This window comes from Lissotriton helveticus, chromosome 3_1 (assembly GCF_964261635.1).
Source record: "Lissotriton helveticus chromosome 3_1, aLisHel1.1, whole genome shotgun sequence".
In the NCBI taxonomy this organism is placed as follows: domain Eukaryota; kingdom Metazoa; phylum Chordata; class Amphibia; order Caudata; family Salamandridae; genus Lissotriton; species Lissotriton helveticus.
This window is the reverse complement of record NC_136061.1, coordinates 1832784938-1832811093: the sequence shown is the minus strand read 5'-3', so window position 1 is coordinate 1832811093 and position 26156 is coordinate 1832784938. Positions and strand designations below refer to the sequence as shown.

The window sequence follows — 26156 nt, the reverse complement described above, 5'->3', positions numbered from 1 at the left end:
GTGATCAAAGGCGTTGAAAATTGAATCTACATAGGCTTTAAATTTAGAGGCAATCTTATTGCAGAAAGACTGGCTAACCCAATCCCCTTTGTAATCTGGTTGTCTAGTGAGCTTATTAACGACTTGGCAAAGTACTTTGACTGAGGTTTTAGCTGATTCAATTTGTGATGAGAAATAAGCTGATTTTTCTGTTATCAGAAGGGATTTGTATTTGGTTAGTGAAAATGTATACATTTCCCTCTCGTGGGAATTATATTGGGCTCTCCATTTCCTCTCTTGGCGTCTGCAGCTTTGTTTTTCATGCCTTAAGGCCTCCTAAAACTAAGGGGCAGATGGCGAGTCCTGCATTGGTCCTTTTTCTTTATAGGGACTATTTGGGCAAAGGTGGAGTTGAGCCAGTTAGAATATACCTCTGCTGCGAGCTCAGGATTCTCGACAGCCGGGGGCATGGATGATATTAACAACTGCTTCAGATGACTTGGATCAATGTTAGCCCAGGCTCTGAGTTGAGCAGAGCAATGCCCCTTGCTCTGGAGTGTGTTAGCTGCAGGACAGTTAATCATAAAAAAGATGGCTGCATGATCAGACCATTCTAGAGGAAGCACTTTAAGACTAGTGATATATTTGTTGTTAGAAAATACTGCATCTAGCGTATGCCCAGCTTTATGTGTGGAAACAGTACTAAGAAGCTTAGATCTACTGCATCCATAATTTCTAATAAGGATGTAGTGTCCTTGTCTTCCCCCTGCTCTAAGTGAAAGTTGAAATCTCCTAAGAAGGTAAAATTAGCATTACAAATATGTACCTCAAGTAGTGAGCTCATAGAAATTAACAAGCCAGGTTTCGGGAATGGAGGGCGGTAAATAAGTGAGCCCCTAAAGGTATGTTTTTATGTGCCCTAAATTGAATGACAGTGCTTCACAGTTCTTAGACTGCATGGTAGTGAAATTGGCCCTGATATTCTCACTGTCGATGACAGCCAATCACCCTCCTCTTTTTAATGGACGGTACTGCCTATGTCGATGGTATCCGGCAGTTCAGGCATAGAGGAGTTGGTAGCCCAGGGTTCTGTGATAAGCATGATATCAGATTTGTGAGAGTCAATGAGTTCTGCTACTTCAAAAGCATGTTTCACAAGAGAGCGGACATTAATTAGCATGCAAATAAAATCCATGGAATCATCTTTTCTAGGTGTTTTTAGGCTGAGGTCTATGAACTTAGAAAGGCTGGAAAGGCCAAGCAGTTGAAAGCCACAGATTTTGCAAGTACCCTCCAAGCCCTGACAGTGAGCTCGCAGGTTAAAACAGTCTTGCTTATGGTTTCAGTAGTTTAGATCATGGAGACCTTTACTGGAAAAGGAGATTCTGGGCCTAACATCTGGGGCAGGACTGGCATGGGGACTGGACCTGGGTGCGGTCCAGGAGCGGACAGGCGCAGATGTGCTTGCATTTGGTGCACCCGTTGCGTGCCTGGCTAAGCATTCCTTTTGAAGTGCCCTCCCGGAAGTAGTGCGTGAGCAGCAATACGAAACACTGAAACGACAACCAACCTAAAATGGCGCTCAGGTATGGCGTGCAACCATCAGCACACTCTCCGCTCCATCGGGAACCCATGCGGCAGACCAAAGAGTGAGATGATTTCCTACATAGTAAGTGACCCAAGTATCATTACTTCATAACAATACAACAGGGACAGGATTAGCGAAGTGTTTTAAAAAGGTAAAAAGCAGCCGCAATGCTAGAGTGAAGATTTTAAAAGCATACAATAAAGTCTGAGCTGCACCTTATTCGCTCTCGTATCCCGCATTGCATGCATTTCATTATCATTTTAAAGTTAAAATGTTTATCTTTAAAATTGTAATGTAATGCATGTCATCGATTTAGGGCAATTAGAAACATAAAATCCTTTTTTTTTTTTTTAATGAAATTAAAAACATGTCTTTGCTACGTCCCACTGATCTTCTCTCCTCGGGTCCAACAACTCCCCTAACCAATCCTGGCGCTGCTCTCAAACAGCATGAGAGCAGTGCCAGGATTGGAGGGAGCAGACTGACTCAGCCCTCCAAAGAGCACTGGAGGTCTATGCTTGATCTCAACCCAGCTGTCAAGACAGCTGGGTTGAGAGGTTTAAAGTGTGCATGTCTGTCTGATAAGGGAGATTTTGAAAGACAACACGGATGATATTTTTTCTTGCAGAATGCATGATCTAAACAAATAGACTGTGACATGGTCATCGCTTAATAGTTTTTGAAATTGCAAGTATTTTTCATGCTTTTGTTTATGTACTAAAACATAGGCCCCCAAACAACACTGGCCTTTGAATTACAACATCAGCTGAAGTACCTACCCCAAGGGAGAGCTTCAGGGCTTTGGCACAGGTCATGCCACTGCTGCTGCAGGGGACATTTTCGATGATGACGCTATAAGTGCCCTCTTGAGTTGAGCTGCTGCAGTAATCCTGGGAAGAGGAATGAGTCGAGTAATTAACAAATATTAATAAGGGTTACTAATCAGTTTTCCCATTGCCTTATTATGGCTGCACCCACCTGCAAGGTGATATGTGGGGGGCTTGAGGACCACCTTTCCCTGCTCCAGAAGGCTGCTATCAGGGGAGCAATGTCAGTGCGCCCCTGACAGTTTCTTTGCCTCTGCGCCCTCGTCCATAATATGGCACGGGCTCAAAGGCAAAGGGATTCCCTCATGCAAATGAGGGAATGCCCTCTCGAGAAGGCGCTAGCAGTGTATGTGTGGGGGTGCTTTCAGTATTACAAAAGAAGCCGCATAGACGTCTGCAGCCCATTCTGTAATACCAAAGTGCCCCGGGGGCACGCAAAGCGGGTGCAAATGCCTGTTGAGCCCCAGGGCACTTTGTGTAATGCGACCCCAGGGTTGTGTGAAATTCACATAATTTTTATTTGCTTAAATATGTCAAATTTAGGAAAAAATGGACTTATGTGAAATGCAAACCTGGAATTTACCACAATATTTGAGCAGAAAATACCTCGCATCCATTTTGGAAGTGAGGATGCATTGAGGACTATAAAAAAGCAAACAAACTCAAGTGCTGTCAATGACAACAACTAGCATTCTGTTTGTTTTCATTGTTCCTGTGCTCATGCAATAGGATTTGTATCCAAACACACATACAATTATGCAATGTGGTATAAGGGGGTAATTTTGAAAGTTCTACATAACAAGCTTAAGGTGAAATGCTGAAAATTATGCACGATTACGCTGGCATAACAACATAATCAACCAGTCTTTATAAAAGCCATTATTGTTAACTGATGAGGAACAGGTTGCTTTTCAACTACTTCACTAACAGTGACATTGAAGGTCCTAAACCCCTCTACCTCCCCCTGACCCCCATGCCCACAGTTGAGCCAATACCTGCGACAGGATGTATTCGCAGTTGCCACTGAACCGGAATCGGCGGTTGTCGAAGCTGACATAGTTCCCCTCGCCATATGTTGTGCAAGACCCCAGGCAAACCCGGTTTGTACAGGCCCAGGACCTTTGTGTGCAGTTGCTGCAAAGAAACATACAAAACAAGAAATAACTTAGTTAAGGAGGTGGAAAATAGGATGTCCTCAGTCATGGGCTATAAAGGCCTCTCTATCAATGTATGAGCTGAAAATAACGCTATAGGGCAGTGCTACTCCCCTACATTTTGTCTCATACCCTACAATTTGAATCCGGCTCACAATGCCTATAGAGCTAAAAGGCCTTTACCAAGCCCCCGTTGTGTCTCTTAGCCTGGCTGCTACAGCCTGATCTGCTGTGGCATCAGGTGAACAGTGTGTGGAGTCCTATCTCCCAAAACACAGTTTTCCACAGGTCTTTAAAGGACCGTTTACATGCCTCTGTGAACTGGTTAACAAGGCTTTGTTTGTTATGTTCACTGGTTCTAGTACACCCTGGGTCCCCACTCTGCCTAATCTTTACATTTTACTTTTACTGCCACAGTGGGAGAATGCATTAAGTGAAAAGGCATCTCAGGAGTAGGAATGCCACTTTCCAAAAGAAAAATAACGGCCATTAGTTGTTCAAAGAGTCTGCAAAGGCCTCGTCGCCTTGACACTAAATAAATAGGGTTGTAATTGAAATGATATGTATTCATTTGTAAGATGACTGTTCTATCTTTGTTTCCTTTAATTATTAGTCATGGATCATTAATGCAGCCATGGGACACATTTAAAAGTGTTGTCTATTTATATTTTATGTGAAGTATGCACAGATAAGTGCTAAAAATATTGGCTTTAGGTGATTTTGCTTATTTCTGTACTGGCTGGGACATCAAAATACCAGTAGTACTGGAAGAAATCTGACCAGCTGGCAACCCTAATCAGGAGACTAAATGTTTGTTACAGGATCAGCACATTATTTAATACCTCCACCCTCCATCCCTCATTGATGCCATAATAGAAATAGTTTAGCTTATATCTGAATTTTTATGCCAGTTTTCAATACAATGCTGAGTTATTACTCCAGGTGTCTGTGAATACATTCTGCATTCAGACAACTCAGACCTTATTCTCTCTGCTCACCCTTCACTTTCACGCCCACTCTGCACTCTCAGCGATTAAACTGCACTCACACTGCTCACTATGCACACACGCTATTCACCCATCTCCTACCCAGTACTCACATGAGCACACTGCCCAGTCTGCACACACTCAAATCTCCACTCACTTATCACTTTCACCACTCACCCTACACTCACTGCAATCATACTGCATTCACGCTGTTACTCTGCACTCACACCATTCATTCTCCTCTTACTCTGCACTCACACATGCACACCGCTCACCCTGCACTCACATCGACCACACACAACTCATGCCCCTTGCGATGAACTCTCCCCATTCTCCCACCACTCAACCTGCAGATGCATAAGCACAGCGCTCACCGTGCACTCACAGTGGCCACATTGCACTCACATCACTCACCATGCACTCACACTTTTTACCCTGTCCTCAAACAAGCACACTACTCACCTTGCACTCACGTGACACTCCATTCACCTGTCACGCTCATTATGCAATCTCACTCAAACAAGCACGTCACACACCATGCATTCATTCCTCCCACCCTACTCTCACAGTGTCACATCGCTCCCTGTGCACTCATATAGGCACGCCTGTCACTCACACAACTCACCCTTAACTTAAATGTGCACAGCACTAACCCTACACTCACACCACACAAGCAAGCACAACTCTCACCCTGGAATCATACCACTCACCCTGCACTTCCTCCTCTCAACCTGCACTCACAGAGTCAAACCTCTTTATGCATGCAATCTGTTCATTCTGCCTGCACACAGATGATAGTCTGCCGGAACTCATAGGGACACACCGCTATGCACTAACTCCTCTCACCAATCACCCCTCACTCTTGCCGCTCACCCTGCAACACATGCAGGCATACCACTCACCCTCGATTTACATCACTTACACCCTGCACTCACTCCTCTCACTGCACACAGTCCTCGTACTTGACCATTCTCTCACATTGCATTCATGCAACTAACTCGACACTCACATGGCATATTTTTTACACAACATTTGCACCACCACTCATGCTGAACTCACTCACAGTATTCACCATCACACTGCACTTACAAGAGCACACCTCTCATTCTGCACATATAAATATTACACAACTCTCATGACTATATACATATTTCTACAAAGGCACCCACATAATACCTGCTCTTTCCGTTGCTCTAGATACCTACCTAATTCCATCTGCAACAACAGCGCAGGTGCAAGAGGGGAGAGTGGAATGTGAATGTGTGATGGCACAAGCAGGGAGACTAGTGCTTGGGCTTTGGGGTAGGGTGCTGGATTGAGGATCGTGTGACACCTTCAGCCACTCCTGGCTTTCCGTTCACCACAATGCTTCATTCCGAGATGTGTTTTATTTTTTTTACAATGTAAGTTGGGTCTTAAAAACCCCAAAATGCAAAGTGTTACTGGATAAAATCAATAGTTGTTGAAGAAGTCAAGCATTCTGTAAGATCAGTTGGATGCTGTGATATTACATGTTAGAATACGGACTAGTTCATTTCCAATACTGTAACTGCTAGACCAAATATAAACCCCGTACAGCTATTTTAAGGAAGTCATCTTTTCATTCACATCATACTTGTAACAAACATTGACAAGTCAATATATATGTTTATTTAATAGAATATATATTATAGGTTTTTATTAAGCTTTACCAAATGGAAAGGCAGGTATAGCAGAAGCAGCAGAGCAAGCGTATTGACTAATGGAAGTGTGATTTGCAGTGTGTCTGTTCAAGAGTGTGACAGAGTCCAAATGTACGAAAGAGTGCAAGAGATATAATGAGAATGTGAGTGTGAGAGAATGTGTGAATTTATGTGTGTTATGCATGCAAATGTGCTGCTGGTTTGGAATGCTGGAGGTTATTCTTGCCTTATTGACAAGGGAACTAATAGCATATGGATGGGAGGTGTTACCTATGGCAAATTGCAGGCCCTGAATTGCTTCTATTAAGACAATATCATTGGCTGTGGGGATTCAAACTGTCTAACTGAGAAAGCCCCAGCCCAGTTATGCCCAGCAGCAGGAACACAGAACACGCACCATAACACCTGTGAAACTGATATTAGAGGTAATTCTTGTCATAAGATTTCCTGTACTGATTGTATAGGTGGTGTCAATGGCAAAATGCTGGCCATTGTATACTGGAGGAACTTTTTTGAGGTACTCATGACTTTGACTAAAGTATCCATGGTAAATTTCTGGCACTGTCATATTGAATGTACTCCTTGGCATAAGGGGCTCACCCATGAAAAAATGATGACCTTGGTATAGTGGAAGTCATTTCCGACTTAAGACATTTGAAAACAACAAGTTCTATGCCTAGGAAAGTCCAGTCTTTCCTAGTTCACCATGAAAGTACTGGACTATTTTATGAATGCCCTCTAAGGGTCTGCGACATTTTAGCAAATTTGATCCCAAAAGTTTTTAAAAATTCCCTTAAATCATCTACAAGAAATCTGTTAACATGTTTGACTTGCTGGAATTTGGGAGAAGTACCATACGACACCACTTACATAGATCGTCTTTCCTCATATAATGGCTATGAGTCTAGCTCTAACCCATATCTGGAAATGTTTGTCCTGCTCCATTGCTGGAAGTAGGGCTGGCTTTAGGGCAATGCGACCGGTGCAGGTGAACCAGGCATTGACTCTGGTGAGGGGCGCTGTGTTTAAAAATAATTTTTAGTTAAAAGCACATGTACTTTGGTGCATCAGGCAGTTTTCAGGCAACAATAAAAATGTCAAGATAACCCTGGTGATTAATGTTCCTACTGGGGAGACTTGGGAATTTTGCCTAGTGGCAGTTTTGGCTCATCGTAAGTAGTGCAGAGGGTTAATGTGCCTGCTGCAAAGAACATGTACCATGCAGATCACAGAACTCAGGGCTTCATTTACAAGCCCATTGTGCCACTGCAGTGTCACATTTTTAGAGACACCGGCTGTGTGCCTGCCCATATTTACTAGGTGACGTAAAGTCAACCTGTGTGACATTTCATGCCCTTGCAAATATGGGCCCCTTTTACACATACTCTGCGTGAAAGGGTTGTTCCTTGGCTGTTGCTGTGGGTGTTTCCACGCAAAATCCTGGATCCTGACACAAAGTGTAGTAGACCTGGGAATGCATCAGAATCCTACAAGGGGAGACGTAGTAGTGGTGCAACAAAGAAAAAATACTTTTATTTCTCCTTGTTTTTTGCTCTTTCTATGTGTGCTGCATTTTGCAGCACTCATAGAAGGTGAAAACATAATTAAAGATTGTTTTTGTGCAGGAAGATGTCACTTTCTGCACAACAGCAATCATCCCTGCAACGCAGGCACCCTTGCACCTTGGTCCAAGGGTGTCTGCGTTGGCACATGGCTGCTGTTTGTGTATTGGCGCAAGGGCGAAGGACTGGAATGCGCCATATCTTGAAGATCCTGCCCTTTTATTTTGGCGCACGGCAGCATATCAGGAAGGCTTGCTGCACTGCCATGCATCAAAATATGGTATATGAGGCCCTGAATGTGAGTGAAGTATGAGCAGCACTATAAAAACATGACATGTCAGAAAGGGGCAATTGAGAGATGAGGTGAACTGTTAGAGAGTTGAAGTGAGGGAATTCATGGTGTAGAAGGATGTTATGGGGAAGGAGAGCGACAAAAAACAGTATCAGATTGCCACCACCAGTGATTGAGACGACCCTGGCTGGAGTCTCAGCCCCCCTCCCGCGAAGTTCGTGTGTAGTTGTACCCCCAATTCGAATTGTTAGTGGATTGGACCACTTAGATGCTGCACATTGGCAATTAAAATGTCTTGAAACTTAAGCAATAGATTTGTTATTTTCTCAACTCAACAACAACCTCACAAGGGACAAAACACTCATTAGCCCTGCCATGATTCAAACAGCCACACAACCACAATATTGGCCCAGATCTATGTAGCAAGTGCTAAATCTGCTGAGTTATCTAACTAGAGAGAATGTGTTGTTGATTATTTAAAAGTAAACGTGCAGGTCTGTCACTGTTTGCGAATTAGGACTGCAACTTATATTGAAAATGAATGCTGTGAAAGCTCCTGATGCTGTGGCAACAAATGATGGATGGCACAGCGAGCAAGGGACCCACGACTAGGCATTACCATCCCACTTAGGGCAAAAAGTGCTGCGGCAACAAAGGATGGATGGAATGCTGAATGATTCAAACATTCACCCACAGTCAAGACATCTAGTTTGAATCCATCGTTCTCTCACTATGCCACCCTAGTTTAGACCCAGCCATATGCAAATCAGTCTTGACCCTGTTCCTCATAGGAACAGGCCAACCCGAACTGCCAGGCCAGGTCTTCACTGGACCACAAACAAGCATCCTGGGACCAGTTTCGGGGTAACACCCCTCATCGGCCAGGCTAGCTCGAATCCAGTGGCACAGGGAGCAAGGGGCCCACATCTGGGCATACCCATTCCACTAAGGGCAAAAAGTGTTATGGCAACAAATGATGACCGGTTCCTGGGGCACTTAGTGGCAGCACTGCTCCAGCTCGTTCACTATGGGTGTCTGGGTTGTTCTGGAACAATCTTGAACATCAGGGATTTTTAAGACAGAAGTCTTGCATGATTGGATGTCTGATAAATGGGAAACTCCCTCATATTCACAACGGTGTGTTAACAGACGTTAATATTGTTGGTTTCCTGCCTACACAAATAGCAAAGACAGTGGCAATATAAGGATAGAAAGCAGTCGCAAAGTCAATGGGTCCGGTCTGATCATTTCTTCCTGTAAACCTTTATTGTTGGAGTAGTTACTGGGATCCTGACAATATTAAAAGCACTCTGGTGGAAAACCTAACTTTGTTTGGTCTCAAAAATTACACATTGCCATAGTAGGCCCTGCCTAATAGTCCATGCACTGAAGGGAACTACCTTATGTGGTAACGTGGTCCTGGTGAAATGGAAGAATGTTATCACTCACAGTGAGGTCAACCAATGGTTGAAGTGGGCTAGCCCATTGCCCCAACCAGAAGATAAATGTGAATGACAAAACAACAGGCCAATGGATAAATGGGGTTGGCTCAAAGCACCTCTAAGTAGGTAATATATATATATATATTTTTTGTTAAATAAAAAGGTCTTGGCTAAGGTCATACTACTGATGTGAGAAGAGGAGAAGAGATTACTACACATCAGAGGAGGAAGAAATTTAAAAACAGTAGATTTGTCTTGTAGCCAGCTCCAAGCTGAGCATCTGAGGCTACTGTGCTAGACGGAAGTAATGATTACACTCATTATAGGGCCTGGAAAGGGACAATCCCTTGAAGAGTATGACAGCGCCTTGAGAGCGAGGGAATATCACGCTGTGCAATGAAGCAAGGTGACTTGCTGCACTGCATGACTTTCTCATAAATGAGCCCCAAAGTGTGAACATCCACAAAGGGATGCAATCAAGGAAGGAATGGCGCTATTAGATGAGTGGCATATAACTATCCTTACAAATGTGCCATTTCAACTACAACTCACAAAGTCCTAGCAACCATGCCTGAGACCTTCTACATGGGATGGACCATAATGAGGGCCTAGCAGGGATGAGGCCTCCAGTGCAAGACCAAGGAGGAAGGTGTTGGACAAGGACAAGGACAGTCAGCAAATCCAATAGTTGTTTTTTTAGCACCAAAATCTGAAGGATCTATAAGATGTTGCACACATTATTGCAAGCAAAACAGAATACCCAGGGTGACAGGCTCTATGGACTTGAAGCACAATTTTCTTGATAGGTGGGATCATCCCTACACACTTATATTAAGTATGTTACACTGAGCCATATGGGGCTGAAAATTACCAACTGGCCCAGTCTGCCTTCATGTGCCTGGTAGGACCTTTAAGTAAACAATTGCATACTTTGTATAGGAAAATGTTCCTATTACTTTATATCAACTGGAGCTGTCTTCGTTGTTACAATTAGCGCTTTCATTTTTTTATTGCAGTGCAGTATTGTGTCCAGACCTGAAATGTATTTATTTTTGAGTTTTATATAGCGCTGGGTAGACCATAGAGAATCAGAGCGCTGTACATGTTATGGGAATACTTTTACAAGATGTACACGAGGGGTAATATAAAAGTCAAAGAAAAGAGAAAAACATCATTAGGTGGCTATAAAATGACAACTGTATAATACAATGATGCATTGAGGAATGGCATTGGGGACAGTAATGGATATTGAAAGGGTCAGGTGGCCTTCTTAAAGAAGGCAGACAATTAGGGAAATTCAGAGCAGCTTGTTGAAGTAGTTTTTGAGAAATGTAAGTTTAAGTTTTCGTTTGAAGGATGCAAAAGAAGGGTTGCAGCGGAGATCCTTGGAGAGTGAGTTGCAGGTCTTGGGGGCATATCATCAAGGAGAGGCGATAAAATTATCGCCGCTTTAACGCCTGTTTTCGGGTGAAAATTGGCAATCATTTTATCGCCTTATCAGCAAAGACACGCTATTGCGTGTTTTGCTGACTAAGCACCTGTTACATCAACGCCCAGCTTTGCATCGCTAATGAGATGCAAAGTGGGCCTAACACACAGAAATCACCAGGAAAACTTCGCTAAGCGACATTACTCCTATTATCAATCTGCACGCTAACCTGTGCAGCGATGATAAAAGGAGCGCTAACCGCACTTATCGCAGGTTTCTTTATGCCTGCTTTTCTTTTGACTAAACCATGATAGTCTATGGGTGGTGGATCATAGGGCTGATACCAACCAGCCTTATCAACAAGGTATTGCCTATCGCTGTGCGTTTATCGCTGTTTTTCCAGCGATAATCGCACCTTTTTGCAACTATTGCTGGTTTACATATCGCATCGGAGAGAAGCGCTGCTGATAGTACGCCATCTCGGCGATATAAAGCAGCGATAGCCGGCGATAATTAGCCTCGCGCTAAGCACACTTAGCGATAATTATCGCCGGCTGTTGCTGATATGCTCCTTAGTACATTTCCTGAGAAGACGCATGCCCAGGATGATTTCTTCTTTACATTAGGAGGAATGAGAAGAAGAGGTTGGAGCTTCTCAGTGCCTGGACTCTATCTGCTCTCGAGATTTTGGTTTCTAAGTATTTATTTTATTTTTTCGATGGGAAGCCAGTTCAGACTCTTGAGGGCAGGAGAGATATGATCAAACCTTTTGATTCCTGTGAGGAATCTGGCAGCCACATTGAGAACTGCTGTATGGGGCATAAGGTGACATTTTGGGGTTCCTGTCACGAGGGCATTGCCATAGTCAAATTCTGAGATGTTAAGAGATTGCACTACTGTTTTAAGATTGTCTGGAGGGCTAAACGGTTTTATTTTTTTGGAGGTGTCTGAGTGTCCAGAGTGCTTCTTTAACTGAGTTGTTAATGTGCTCCCTCATCGGGGGCGTGGCTAACGCGCCGACGTGTGATGGCGCTGCCCGGCTGAGCTCCGTGACGACGCGGGAGTTCTCCTTATCTCTTGGCATCCTTCCTTCTCATAGACACCGGGAACAGTTGCTTTTTAGCGGCGGAACATGGTCCGCGTGCTTTGCGACTGACAGCGGTGGCTGAAATTGCCGCTTTCACATATTTTTTCACCGCAGCCTCGGATCCGACTACAGGGACGCGAGCGGCCGCCATTTTGTGTCGCCGCGCTCGCGTCCCGTTTTCCTGGCGTTTTCAACGCTGTATCTCCTAGTATGCTGCATTATCAGACCACATGCAGACAAGGTATGGCATAACCTCTGTGCATCATGTTTTTTCTGCATCTTTGTGACTCTTGGCGCCAGAGCTCTCCTCAGCTTACCTATTGATACTAGTACTTCACATCGGCGGCCATTTTGAGGGGTTATCTGCGCAATTGGTATATTCATGCCTTTCTGTCACCACTAACCCTACGTGGCACCTCGCACTACTCTCATGGTTCCTATTACCCATGGACGCTATGCTGTTTTCTTCCTAACTTTATTCCTGGATGGTTTTATGGCTGTGCATTCCTGATTTTTGCTGCCTCTCGACACCTGTTATGTAGGTTGGAATTAGGGCTTCTCCAGTGCTGCCTGTCATTTTGTACAAGTCCTCTTCCGTCAAGTACTATCTGCATATTTACTTTCAGGGTCTCACAACTCTTATTGTTTGGTTTGGCTTCTATTCTTGTGGTCCTCCTAGTCTGCCCCTCTGTGGACATCATGTCTCAGACCGCAGGACATCATAGAGCATCTGTCACCGGAACAAACCCAAAACGCCTCAAGAATGACCCTCCGTCCCCAATTCGCACGTCTCAAAACCCGGTGCTGGACTCCATTTTGGAAGAGGTCCGTGGCCTACAACCCTTCATGGTGGCAACTAATGAGAAGCTCAAGCAGATTGAAGACAGATGGGTAGTCATGGAAAACAAAGTCTTGCAACTGGAACAACGCGTTAGTGACGTCCAGGATATTTCTACAAAAATTCCTACTCTTGAAAAGGAGATACAGCAGTTGAAACTTCACACTGAGGACCTTGAAAACCGTAACAGGCGGAATAACCTCCGTATTTATGGTGTTCCGGAGTCCCTTGGGGAGGGTGACATGGTAACCTTCGTCCGCAAACTCCTATACGAGCTTTTGGGCCTACAACCAGACTCTATCCCTCTAAACATACAGCGTGCACACCGTCTGGGTCGACCAACGTCCAACCCGGCCAAACCCAGAGGTATCATCCTGCTCTTTCTGGAATTTACCGAATTGATGACTGTTCTTAAAGCTGCAAGAGCAAAACGTCGCCTCATTTGGTCGGGCCACACCATCTTCATAGCCCAGGACTTGTCGAATGCTACGAATGCTCGTCGCAAGGAATTCCTCAATCTGCGTCCACGCATGAGGGAACTAAACATCCAATATGGAATACTTCATCCTTGTCTCTGCAAAATAACCCACAATGGCCGTTCTCGTACCTTTGATGATCCGCAGAAGCTTCGAGAGTATCTCCTCACCGTCTCTTCACCCACGGTGGACACCAATGACTGAAACTAACTTTCTTCTAGTATTTGCAATCATTTTTCTATTGTCTTGACGACTGTTGTGGCCTTGTCCCGGTTTCTTTCCTGTCATGTCTTGCTATAACTTTACTTCTAATTGATTATATCCTACCTATATTCCCGCGTTTTCCTTGCTCTGTTGGATAGGCGCCCGCGTTGGCGTCTCCATGCTTCTCTTACTTAGCTCTTCTCTTTTTTCTCAAGTCTGGCTTCTATGCCTTGACCTGTTTCTTATCTATTTCCTTCTTTTTCTCTCCTTTTTCTTTCTCCTCTTTTTCACAGGCCATTGTTGCATATTCCTTGCTCATTTCTGTTCCGTTCTCTTCCTTATACCCCGTCTTGTCTTTCTTCTTGTGGTCTCTAGTGCTCCTCATTGTTACTATTTATTCTTTTTATTGATTGTGATGCTCCTCTTTATATTGTTTTACTATCTTTCTCCGATTTGTATTGCTAACATGTTTGTCCTCCTTGTTTCTCCCCTTAGCTTCCTACCTGCAGTGTATTGGACCCAGTTGTTACCCTCCTCCCTTACCTTCCATCATGTGTAACTTTGTAACGTGGAATGTTCGTGGTCTCGGCAACCCAGTTAAACGTCAAAAGGTATTGTCCCATTTATCCAAGTTAAATGCTCAGATTGCTTTTCTCCAAGAAACGCATTGTACAGATGTCGAGTCGATGAAGCTTAAGAGGGCATGGGTGGGTCAAGTGGTATTTTCTCCTGCGATTGATAAAAAAGGTGGTGTTGCTATTTTATTTCGTAAAGGTTTGGATGTTCAGATTTTATCTTCTCAATCGGATGCTGAAGGTCGATGGGTTATGTCAAAAGTGTCTATACAAAATAAAACTTTGGTGCTCCTAAATATCTATGGTCCTGTCCGTCCTGACCCTAAATTTTGGAATGATATTAAAATCCTCATTTCGTCTATTGACTGCCCTAACGTGGTCATTGCTGGCGACCTTAACCAATGGTTAGACCCTTTTTCGGATAGATTATCCTCTTCCAAATTCCAGCCGGAAAAGACACATAAATCATTCCAATCAGCAATTGCCTCCCGTCCCCTTTTTGACGTGTGGAAAACTTGTAATCCGATCTCACTCGAATACACATTCTACTCTAATGTGCACCACACCAGGTCCAGAATTGATTATATTCTTGTCAGCAAATCCCTTCTCCCTGCGATTCAGCATTCTGACATTGGCTCCATTTTCCTTTCAGACCATGCACCTGTGTATGCCACTTTTGACCTGACCCACACTGCCACCTCTTTCAATCGTTGGAAATGTAATACTTTCCTTCTCTCTGATTCTGTTTTTATGTCTCAAGTTAAAAGTTTCATCTCTGAATACTTCTCCCTCAATTTACCACAAGACACATCAGTTTCAAACAATTGGGATGCTTTTAAAGCCGCATTGCGAGGTTTCACAATCTCTTATGTATCTAGGAAAAAGAAACTCAACAGGGACAAATACACCGCCCAACTCTCCAACATTAAGACCCTCGAACACTCTTACTTTTCATCCAAGAATCCGGATGCTCTCCTCCAACTTATCAAAGCCAAATCCGAACTTAATCAAATTGCCACAGTTGAAGCTTGCAACACCCTTTTGAAGGTGAAGTCTAAATTTCATGGAGGTCAAAATAAAGCGGGGAAAATGCTAGCAAATTATCTTAAAATTAAATCTGAGCGTAAATCAATTGGCTCTATTCTCAATGAAGAAACTAATTCAAAGGTTTCCTCTGATGAGGATATTGCACAGGTCTTCCACAATTATTATAAACTCCTGTATACAGATGATACACATCCTGGTGATGATGATCTTTCCCGTTTCTTTGAAAGCCTTCCTCCTCCCCCTTCTCTTCCTACAGAATTCCATCAATTAGAATCTGACATTACCCCTCAGGAAATCCTCAAGGCCATTACCTCCCTTAAGAAAGCGAAAGCCCCTGGTCCGGATGGTCTCCCAATTGAATTGTATGCCAACATGCACTCCATTTTTGTTCCTCACCTTTTACAACTTTTTAATTCCTTCATTGCAAATGCTAAAGCATCCGGCTCATTTTTGGACGCCCTCATAATCATAATCCCCAAACCTGACAAAGACCACTCCCTGTGCAAAAATGATCGTCCCATAACCCTTATTAATTACGGCTGTAAAATTTTTGCCAAAATTTTAGCAGCTCGCCTAGATTCCCTTATTCCCCTGTTAATCACAACCGATCAAGTTGGCTTTGTGAAAGGTAGACTTGCAGCAGACAATGCCCGTGTTTTTGCCAATATTATATCCCACAGTACTCGATTCAAGACTCCTCTAGCTGCCCTTTCACTAGATGCTGAGAAAGCGTTTGATCGAATTAATTGGAAATTCATGTTTAAGGCATTGCAGTGGTTTGGGTTTGGTCCCCACTTCATTTCCCTGATTAGACTCCTTTACTCTGCTCCCCGCGCCAGTGTTTTTGTAAATAATCAATTTTCCAATTTTTTCCCCTTATCCAGAGGCACAAGACAGGGTTGTCCTCTCTCCCCCTTACTCTTCATTCTTTGCCTTGAACCCTTCCTTATTAAAATTCGTTCTAACCCCCTCATTCAGGGATTCACACTATCATCGATTGAGACAAAAATTTCAGCTTATGCTGATGATGTTCTGGTCTACATGGCTAACCCTGTCTCCTCCCTTCCCCCATTTTTAGAAGAAGTCCACTTATACTCATCTGTTTCTGGTTATAAACTTAATCTCTCCAAGACAGAGGTCCTACCCCTCAACTCATCCTGTTACCAATATATGTTTGCTTCAACCGACTTTGCTTGGTGTCCCTCCAAGATCAAATACCTGGGTATTTGGTTTTCCTCTACTCTGCGTGACACACTCAAACTGACCTTTACCTCCCTTACTCACAAAATTCAATCACTCCTTCAGACATGGTCTCCTCTCTTTCTTTCATGGTGGGGTCGCTTAGACACCATCAAAATGATGATTTCCCCACATATTTTATATACTGTTTCCATGCTTCCTGTCAAAATCCCTAAATTGTATTTTGTTAGGCTAAACTCTATCTGCTCCAAATTCTTGTGGAACAATAAGCGACCCCGCATTTCCCTACAAAAACTTATACGCCCTAAATCTGAAGGGGGAGTACGCTTCCCTGATTTCCGATCGTACCATTCTGCCTTCTTAATAAAACAAGCCTTTTCATTAGCGTTTGATTTTACTGATATCCCCTTACCCAGATGGATCGCTGTTGAACGATCTTTGTTAAAGGATTTTACTTTTCAACAATCTCTTTTTATGTCAAACTGTTCATTTTTGACGAATCATCCTGTTTTGAAATATTCTCATACACTGCTACATAATATCTTTTCCAAAGACTCCTCTCCCCTACAAACATTTCTTTCCTCCAGTATATGGTATAACAAATACCTTAAGTACAAGGGTAAATCTTTCTACTTCAAGTATTGGAAAGAAAAGAATATTTTGTTTGTCCATCAATTTTTTTCTGATTCAACCATTATTTCATTTGATGAAATGCAAACTAAGTTTGATTTACCTTTACAGTATCGCAAGGAATTTGACATTATTACCGCTGCCATTGTGTCTCACCTATCTACCTTCCCTACGTTTGATATCCTTCCTTCCCTTACTCCTTCCACCCCTCTATACCCTATGTTCACTCAACAAATTCCCAAAGCTGCTCTGATTTATAAAATGTTATTAGAGAATGTTGGTCTTGGACCTAAAACTGTTACTGAAGTTGCTTGGGAAACTGATTTATCTTTCTCGTTATCTGTTGATATGTGGGACCGATTATGGTCCAAACTGTTTCGAACTTCAGTTTCGGCCCGTATTACTCAGTCACTCTTTTTTCTTTACCATAGAGCTCTTTTTACCCCTGTAAGCATTACAAAATTCTCCCCTTCCTCCTCACCCCTTTGTTGGTCCTGTTCCTCTAATCCAGGCACACTCATACATCTCCTATTTGAGTGCCCACCAGTTTTTACTTTTTGGTCCTCAGTTTGGACATATTGCATGCGTATTTTTCATTTCTCTGAACCTTTTTCACCGTTGCATATTTTTTCAGGTTCTCTATCTGATGTTTTGGATTTACATTCCTATAACGCTAAATTGTTTGATTTATTTATTGCAATTGCATTCAAAGTAATCTTGTCTTGCTGGAAGGATAACTCTAAATTGTCTGTGCAGACATGGTGGAATTTTGTTTGTGATGAGCATAGAATTGCAATTGCTTCTTCTTCATCTGTCACCTTAAAAATTAAGTCTGATCTTACCTGGCTACCTTTCTCTAACTTCTTATCTTCCTCTCCCCCTCCGTAACCCCCCTTCTTTCCTTTCTTTTTCTATTTCCCTCTTTTTCCCTTCTCTTTTTTCTTCTTTCTTTTTCTCTTCGATTTCCATTTATCTCTCGTGTGTATCTCCTATTGAATTTGCTCTATCCCATGTTGTTATATTATGATGTATCATTTCTTGTATGCTCAATAAAACTTTACTAAACTGAAAAAATGTGCTCCCTCATCAACATGTTAGTGTCCAGAGTAATGCCTTGGAACTAAACAGAGTTAGAAAGAGATTAGCTAAGCACGTCAATATTCTTGGTCCATTCTTGGATAGGTAAGGGAGTGTTTTTGGGAGGAAGAGTATTAGTTCTGTCTTTTCAGGTTCAGTTGAAGGTGGTTGGTGTTTAGCCATGTTTGTTTCTTAAGTATTGTGGTGTTCAGATATTGGAGGCCATAGGGTGATTTTATTTTGTAGTAGAGGTGTGTGTCATTTAACTCTTGCTTGGCTCAAAATTACGGTGAGTGGTTCCATTAAGAGGGTAAAAAGGACTGGGGAGAGGATAGAGTCTTGGGGTATGCCTTGTGTTACTGGAGTAGGTTGGAAGAGACAGCTGTTGATTTTCATTTGCTGACAGCAATGTTGCACATAGGACATGACCCATCTCAGGACTGTTCCATTGACACCTGCATGGGTTTTGAGAGCTTCAAGTAAACCTGGATGATTTACTGTATCGAATGCAGCAGACAAGTCAAGTAGGATTAGGAGGCAGGCATCACCTCCATCCAAGGATCTGTGGATGTCATCAAAAACATTGAGCATTGTGGTTTCAGTGCGACAGCTTTTCCTGAATCCTGATTGGAAAGTGTTATGGTGGTTCAATTCCTCTATGTGTCAGTTGAGCTGAAGGAAGACACACTTTTCCAGTGTTTTGTCAAGTAAGGGAAGGTTGGTTATACGACTAAGGTTTTTTCAGGTTGTTAGGGTCTGCTCCTGTTTTTTTAGAATGGGTGTGACTTAGCCTAGTTGGCAGGGCCGGACTGGCCGTAGCGAGCACTAGGTGTTTTCTCAGTGGGCCCCCAGGGTGGGGCCCGGTTTGGATCCCGGGTGTCCATTTTCGTTACCTGGGGCCGGTTTTGCAGCAGAGCTGCAATATCGGCCCCCTGTAACAAAAGCTACTACAGTGTTTTCCACGTACCCCCTCCTCCTCCACCAGTGGCTGGTTTGACTCAATTGCCAGGGCCAGTTTGTGTTCTCAGTCCAGCCCTGCTAGTTGGAGGGATTCAGGAACACAGCCTGATGAAAAAGAGTCGTTCATGTTTTTGTTATAAAACAGGGAGTTGATGTGGTTGAGGTTCTTTACTATGGTGGAGGGGAGTGGATCGGAGGTGTGGGATGTGAGGTTCAAGTTTGTGATAATTTTGAAGACTTCGCTTTCAGTCATGAGTTTGAAGTCCGTCCACAGTGCACTATTTTTCATTAATAGGCAATCATGATTAAATTTGGGTTCATTTAAGTCATGCTGGTCGTTGGTTAAGTCCTTGGGGGAAGGTTTCAGTAGTGATCCATGGGTCAATGATGCAGGTGGGCAGAGATGTCAGACTAGTATAGTGGAAAAGGGAATGTTCAATTTTCTCAACTGTTTCAGTGAAGTAGTTAGCTATTTCATCGCACCATTCAACCTTTGAGGGGCCTCGAACAGTCTGAACTGTCACACTTTAGCAGTGTGATGATTAGTAGTTGTGTAGGTACAATGATGACTGTGCTGACCGTTGTAATGAGTGGTGCAAGCTGAGGTGGCCTTCTTGACAAGGCCCTGGTGCTTACTTTTTTACAAATGAAGTACTGGAGAGATGGCTTACCTTAGATGTATACTAAGGAGGGGGAATTAACACCCTTTAATGATATGTCAACCTGCCCTACCTTTTTATATCCTAGAAAGTGATGAGAGTTTTCCTGGGAACTTTAAGGTCATAAAAAATACTGTGAATAACAGATCACACCAGTAGCTGCATTAAGCTTTCCCTTTCATATTACCTTTATGCATTCCGATTGGCTGAGTGTTATGCAATCTCTTTTTCTTACCACGTGTTGCAGCTGACTTGAATCTGGTCCCCCGGTTGGTAAGTCACGCCATTGTGGATACAAGGACACTGCTCTATGGGAACGCATCCACTACTTCCGTTCAGTGCCATACCATTGGGGCACATGCAGCCTGAGATGCACTGTCTGCTGATCTGCATGGTGACAAAGAAACAGCAGTCACTCAGAGAGGAATGAGACAACAGATTTTTTCTTGACATAGGTTAGTGATAGCTCTTAGGTCTCATGTCCCACTCCTTGGCACGACCGACCGAATATTCAACATTTCTGGGAACCGTGGAAATGCAGGAAGGTTATAAAAACTAAAATGTTGTGAGTTTTCTACACAGCAAACGCTGTTTTTGGCGTAAGTAGTCCAAAATGTAGCCAGCTCAATTGTTTTCTGTGCCCCCCATTACACACTGTCTTTACAGATGAAAGTCAACCATTTAAATTCCTTAAGTTTATTCTACAGTCATTTCTCCAATATAAGTCTCAATGTTTACTGCGATAACATCACTGACATTTCGGAATATAGTTAATACACACACTTGGGATGAGCTAGAATGACATGCCAAAAGTTACTACTGTCAATGCAGCCAGAATGCATTACTAGGGCTTCAGGATTATAAATACAAAAATGAAACTCTTGTACTTTTCTGGTCCTTAATACAATTGTAAAATAACATCTCCCCAAAAGTTGAAATGTATTGAGCCAAATAAAGACACTGCTTATAGCAATCATCAAAAAGTAAAGGAAGTGTACCCCACGAACCCAAGCTGTACTCATGGACCAGATCTGCTATATTGACACCACAAGCACCATTACTACAGAGGCAAACAACAACAGGTTCATACCAAAGGCACTACTACCCCCACACTGTCTTCTGCTCCCACTGTCCCTGAAATGAAAAACAATGAGGCTGCTGCTGCCTTACACAAGATCTCTAACCTACACTGTGCCTATTTGTGGAAAAATATAATCAGAATCCCAAAAGAAGATACATTTTTTAGGAGAGGCTTACAAATTAAGATGTTATTCTCTTTTTCCAACTCTCCACAAAATTAAAAAGACATAGCCAAGAGAATCAATCACTCAACAATATGGCCAGCATAGTTCAGCACCTCTGCATAAGTCTAATGAACCAAGCTGGATATAACTTTAATCCTCCAAACTCATTGGTATTGTACAATACCTTTTTAATAAAACATGCCTATCTCATGCCAATCATCCCATGTTTAGGTTTGTTCAAGCATCCTAGGATCTCCATGACCGTTCATCGCCTCATAAAGGCAGTGCTTATAGCCATATTAGGTGCAACATCCCAGGGTTAAAGTAAGTCTGCTCACAGTTCTTCCAAGCACATGCTACCCAACTCATTATAACCAACATGTAGCGCAATACAGTGAGGCTTTACGAATGAGACTTACGCAAGAGACACCCAAGTTCTGACAACTTTTCTGGCATTCAGACCCCGAAGCGCCCGGTGGCGCACTGCTACAGTTGAAGAAGATTTGTGGAGGTTTACAACCTGCAATATAGAGAAGTGTAAAGAAAAAGTACATCACATTTCTCACATTACACTGCATCACCCCATACCACATCACACCAAAGGCCTTATTAGAAAGTGGCAGAATTTCATCCAGAATGATAACTCCGGGTGAAAGTAATCCTGCCACTACGCCATATGCAAGGTTCTCCAGGCCAAGAATTATGGGGTCTATGAACTACGGGCCTTATAATTCTGGGCTTGGATACATTAGATTTTGTCAGGCGCAGCTGGTGGAGTGGCTGTCTTGTGCCTGCCCAACCCCAGCAGCAATATTGGAGTGCAGATAAGGCTCCCTCTGGACAGGCACAAGACTTCCCTAACTCCCACCAGACCTATTCCCAACACTTTACACCTGCAGAGAACAGGTGGAAAATGTCTGCTGTTTTCGTCTAGGAATTAGGAAAATCACATGGAAAAGGACATGGTAAGTCTAGATTTCTATGCTATTTCATGGCGAAAACCAGAAATCGGAGGATTTTGGTTAGGAAATACCGCAAGAAATTGCGAATTCTGGGGCATATTACCAAGGGCCTTATCGCCGCTTTAGCGGGAATATTTCCCGCTAAAGCGGCGATAATTTTATTGCTCTATTACCTAGCTGTCACTAACACCAGTTAGCGACAGCTAGTAGGAGATAGCGATCATCTTGGGGCCCACTTTGTATTTCAGCAATATTTATCGCTAATGACATGCAAAGTGGGTGTGCCAGATGTTAGCGACTGGAAACAGTCGCTAACATCGCTATCTCCTATTACCTACTTTTGGAAATAATCCCGCTAAGCGCGATTATCTCCAAAAGCTAACGCCTGCCCAGAGCAGTTCTTAGCACTGTTATCCAATGGTAGATGGATAACATGGCTAAGAGCATTAGCTCGGTAATGCATGAATATCACTGACTTAAAAGCGATATTCATGCATTTCTGCCGATTTTTATCGCTTAGGAGATAAACCTTGATAATTGCAAGGTTTCTAAGCCTTAAAAATGGGCAAAGCACGGCGATAAAATTATTGCCTCTAACCAAGCTTAGCGATAATTATCGCTTATTTTTGGTAATATGCCCCTCTGTCTCTCTGGTATTGGCACATCAAAATCCTTCGAACTAAATGAGGGCTCAAGTGACTTATAATCTCCTTTAGAGTCTAGTAGATTGTGTTTGAAACAAGAACCCTATGTCGTCAAAGTCACAGCCATTATCCAATCGTCCCTCTCACACTTGCTGCAATTCTGGCACCAACTATGTGGCCTTAAATAGTTTTCACCTATTGGACAGCAACTGGTTGAGTGATCAGATTAGGACCAATATTCTTGTATTCGAGGTTTACCCTTCATGGGTGCCTCACTGGCTAGTATTAAATCTGACTCCGTTAGTCAGGGACATCCTGGGCACTGGGCACTGGGCAGCCTCCATCCTCACCACAGGCTGGCGTTTTATTTCTGACTTCACACAGAATATTTAGGCCGTTTCTCAGGGAGCTGTAAGCAGAGTTTCATTGAGCATGGACAGGTCATCAGTAGGCAGCATTGGGATATATTTCTCATGCATACCACTGTACAGAAGCATAAATCTCTGCATTCACCCAGACTCTGCTCTTTAAAAGTAAAGTTACCATTTGGCAAGATTCATGGGGGACATTCCCTGATAACAATCCATTGTCCCTTCTGGATAGGTGCCCCGATTCCCGCTTTGAATGCAGTTACTGTGGGAGACAGACTTACTACAGTCAAGATATTTTGTTACAATGCATGTTGTGGAACGCGGAGGAGCAGTCACTGTATCGCTGCCCCTCGATCCACCTACCGCATGAGTAAATAAAGGCGTCTGTTGACAAGTGGGCTGGGATCTAGTTTTTTAGCCTTCTTCCTTAAAGTATAACTATTACCAATAGAGCATGGGTAATCCCAAACATTTTACTAAGACCCAAAAAGTATGGTCTGTGGTGTCACCAAGGGCCACATTGATCTTGGGTGGCACTGGGCGGTGTAAGGTGGGTGTAGGGGAAGCAAAGTATATATATATGGTGTAAGAAATTGTGTTTTTGATTGAGCGAGTGAAGCCCCTATTCAAGCAACAACCACAATCTTTGTCAGGGTGAACAACAAAAGTCAACCTGTGCTTAAACCTCTGGTAGCCTGGCACAAAAGCAGCCAGGCTTAACTTAGAGGTACTGTGTTAAGTATTTATGCAGCACTCAGTCATAAAGTAAAAACACAACACAAGAAAAATCCCACAACAATCTAAAAATAGAGAGTACATTTTAATAATAATAAACTTTATTGTTCAGTTAATTAAAACCATAACAATTTACTAGATAAAAACACATCCATTATATAAAATGAAAATGTTTTGTTTTGTTTTATAAAATTACGTTAAAATTAGCAATAAAACGTCTATTATATGGCAAAAAGTAAAACTCAAAGATTTCCGATCAATATTTACATCATTGTGCAATAGTTCAAATCATTAGCGTTACATATCTTCATGGTGTTTAATGCGTTTCTCAAATGCTGCAAGAACTTCACCAGCTTACAATGTAACCGAGGAGAAGTTGTGTCCAGACATCCAATAATAGCAGATCTACATGTTCGCAACCTCTTAATCTGAAAACTACTCTTTAAATAATATGACCGTTCCTTAGACAGCGTCTTACAATGGCAAATTATATGTATAAGATCTTCTTTGGAGCTGCCACACAAACGACATGAGACAGCTACCTGCCGTTTCCAGGCTGGTTCATCAGCTAATGTTGGAAAGTTACCAAATCTCAATGACATCAGCTTTCTTTTAATAAAGATGGAGTAAGTTGTTTCCAAATACAGTGCCGGTGTCAGTGTCTTATAGCCATTTACTACAGTCCAAGAGTGCGAACGATGAGAAAAAATGTCTTTATCCAAAACAAGTGAATGAAGTTTAGCTGCTTTATTTAAAATCTGTTTTAATAAAGTAAATGACAGATTTGTATCCCATAAAGTGTTTGAGCTTGTGGCCTCCAAAGCATACATAAGGAATTGATTGGCTTTGGATTTTTTTTGGGATTGAAGTTCTTGCCATAAATAGGTATTGAGATTGTTATTAACTGCTTTTTGCTTTATTTGATACCAAATCTTAATGTATGAGTATAGTCTGTCAAGGGCTTCATTTTTTAATCCAAATTCGAGTCGCATTTGCGCTGGTGATGCCATGCTGGGTAATCGTAAAACCTTTTTATAAATTTTGGTTGTTAAACTATTCAATAGGTCCGCATCCGTTCCGTGCATTGCCACACTTGCATAGGTCAGAGTTGGGAGAACTTTGTTGGCCATCACAGTTAATAAGGGTTTGAGTGATGGACCTTCCAGTTTTTTTGACAACGTCCTTAAACCAAATATCAAGGCTCCCGCTCTTTGAGTCAAATATTTCTTCTGTTCTTTTAAATTAAGCTTATCATCAAGGTAGAAGCCCAGGTATTTGTATGCTGAAACTTTCTCTAATGGTTTTCCTTTTAACCAAATAGCGTGATGTGATCCGCGGTGATTGGTTATCAGCATAGTTTTTGTTTTTGCGATGTTTAAGGCCAGTTTATTTGCCAGCAGGTAAACCGAAAGTTCGTTTACTAGTCTGGTTAGACCCACCTTCGTTAAACTCATAAGCACTATGTCATCGGCATAGGCCAGATGGTTGAGCTGTAAATCACCTAGTTTCGGCGGATGAGCATTGCAACTATTCAATAGCGCCGATAGATCCGAGATACATTTTAATAAATAAAATGAGACCACAATAACAAACATCCAGTAAGTGGAACCAGGGATATGCAATTTTAAAGTTTCAGGTAAGTATAATTCCTAAAAGAACAAAGCACCACTTGCAGTCCCCTGGTCATGCAAGACTGAGGGACAGCCACAATTTCAGGGCAACCGCAAGGAGCATGCTCCAGATACAGAGGCCAGATTAGTCCTCCTGAAAAAGTTAACTTCTCAATCTCTGGTGCAAAAAGTCCAGTACTCAGTTGAGGTGGCTGCAAGGAGCAGCCCTGGTGTCGCAAATGGTCATGCGTCACGGGTGGTCATTGCTGGAGCTTCAGGTTGGCTGTCACCACGGGCGGTCTTTATTGTAGAGCAAAGTGCAGCTCTCGCATTGCTGGTGGTCGCTGATCAAAGAGGCAGGTTCACTAGGGGAAACAGCGTTTACAAAATAGACAGAACTACGTAGTGCTATTACAACGCAGGCACCTCAACAAACGCATTGTTACCATGCATTCCATTACAACGGAAGTCGTTACAATGACTTGCTTCAGGAAACGCATTGTTGGATTTTAAATCCAACACCTTCACTACTGTTGCACAGACTGGAGTTGTACTAGTAAAATGTACTATTCCAATGTCCAGCGCTTCCCTAAGGCAAGCTGTTGTAACAACTTGCATTGTAATGGAACACATCGTTGTTATACCCGCATTGTAAAGGCATGCGTTGTAAAAGCATGCATGAATAAGTCATACATCCTTCATCAGACATTTGCAGTTGTAGCAGGCAGCAAAGTGACAGCATGAATGGGCCCAATCAGATTCTCAAAGAGCCCAAAACCTCCAAAATGTATCCTTTTCTTCCAGAGGAGTGCACTCTGGTGCTAGCCAAGGGTCTCAGAGGAACTGGGAAGCACATCCTGGGGATCAGGGACTCACTCTATCATAGGTCAGCAGGG

The 26156-nt window shown here is 42.8% G+C and overlaps 1 protein-coding gene across 1 annotated transcript in view; it reads right to left on the bottom strand.

Annotated features, from left to right (window-relative positions):
- Positions 1–26156, bottom strand: part of LOC144824330 (mucin-5B-like) — a 108115-nt gene that overhangs the window by 58689 nt on the left and 23270 nt on the right. Inside the window, exons 3-6 of the mRNA XM_078683447.1 lie at positions 21358–21458; positions 19930–20081; positions 3390–3528; positions 2347–2457 (exon numbers count right to left, since the gene is read on the bottom strand). Coding sequence (XP_078539573.1) covers positions 2347–2457; positions 3390–3528; positions 19930–20081; positions 21358–21458 — 503 coding nt within the window. The remainder of the gene's footprint in view (positions 1–2346; positions 2458–3389; positions 3529–19929; positions 20082–21357; positions 21459–26156) is intronic.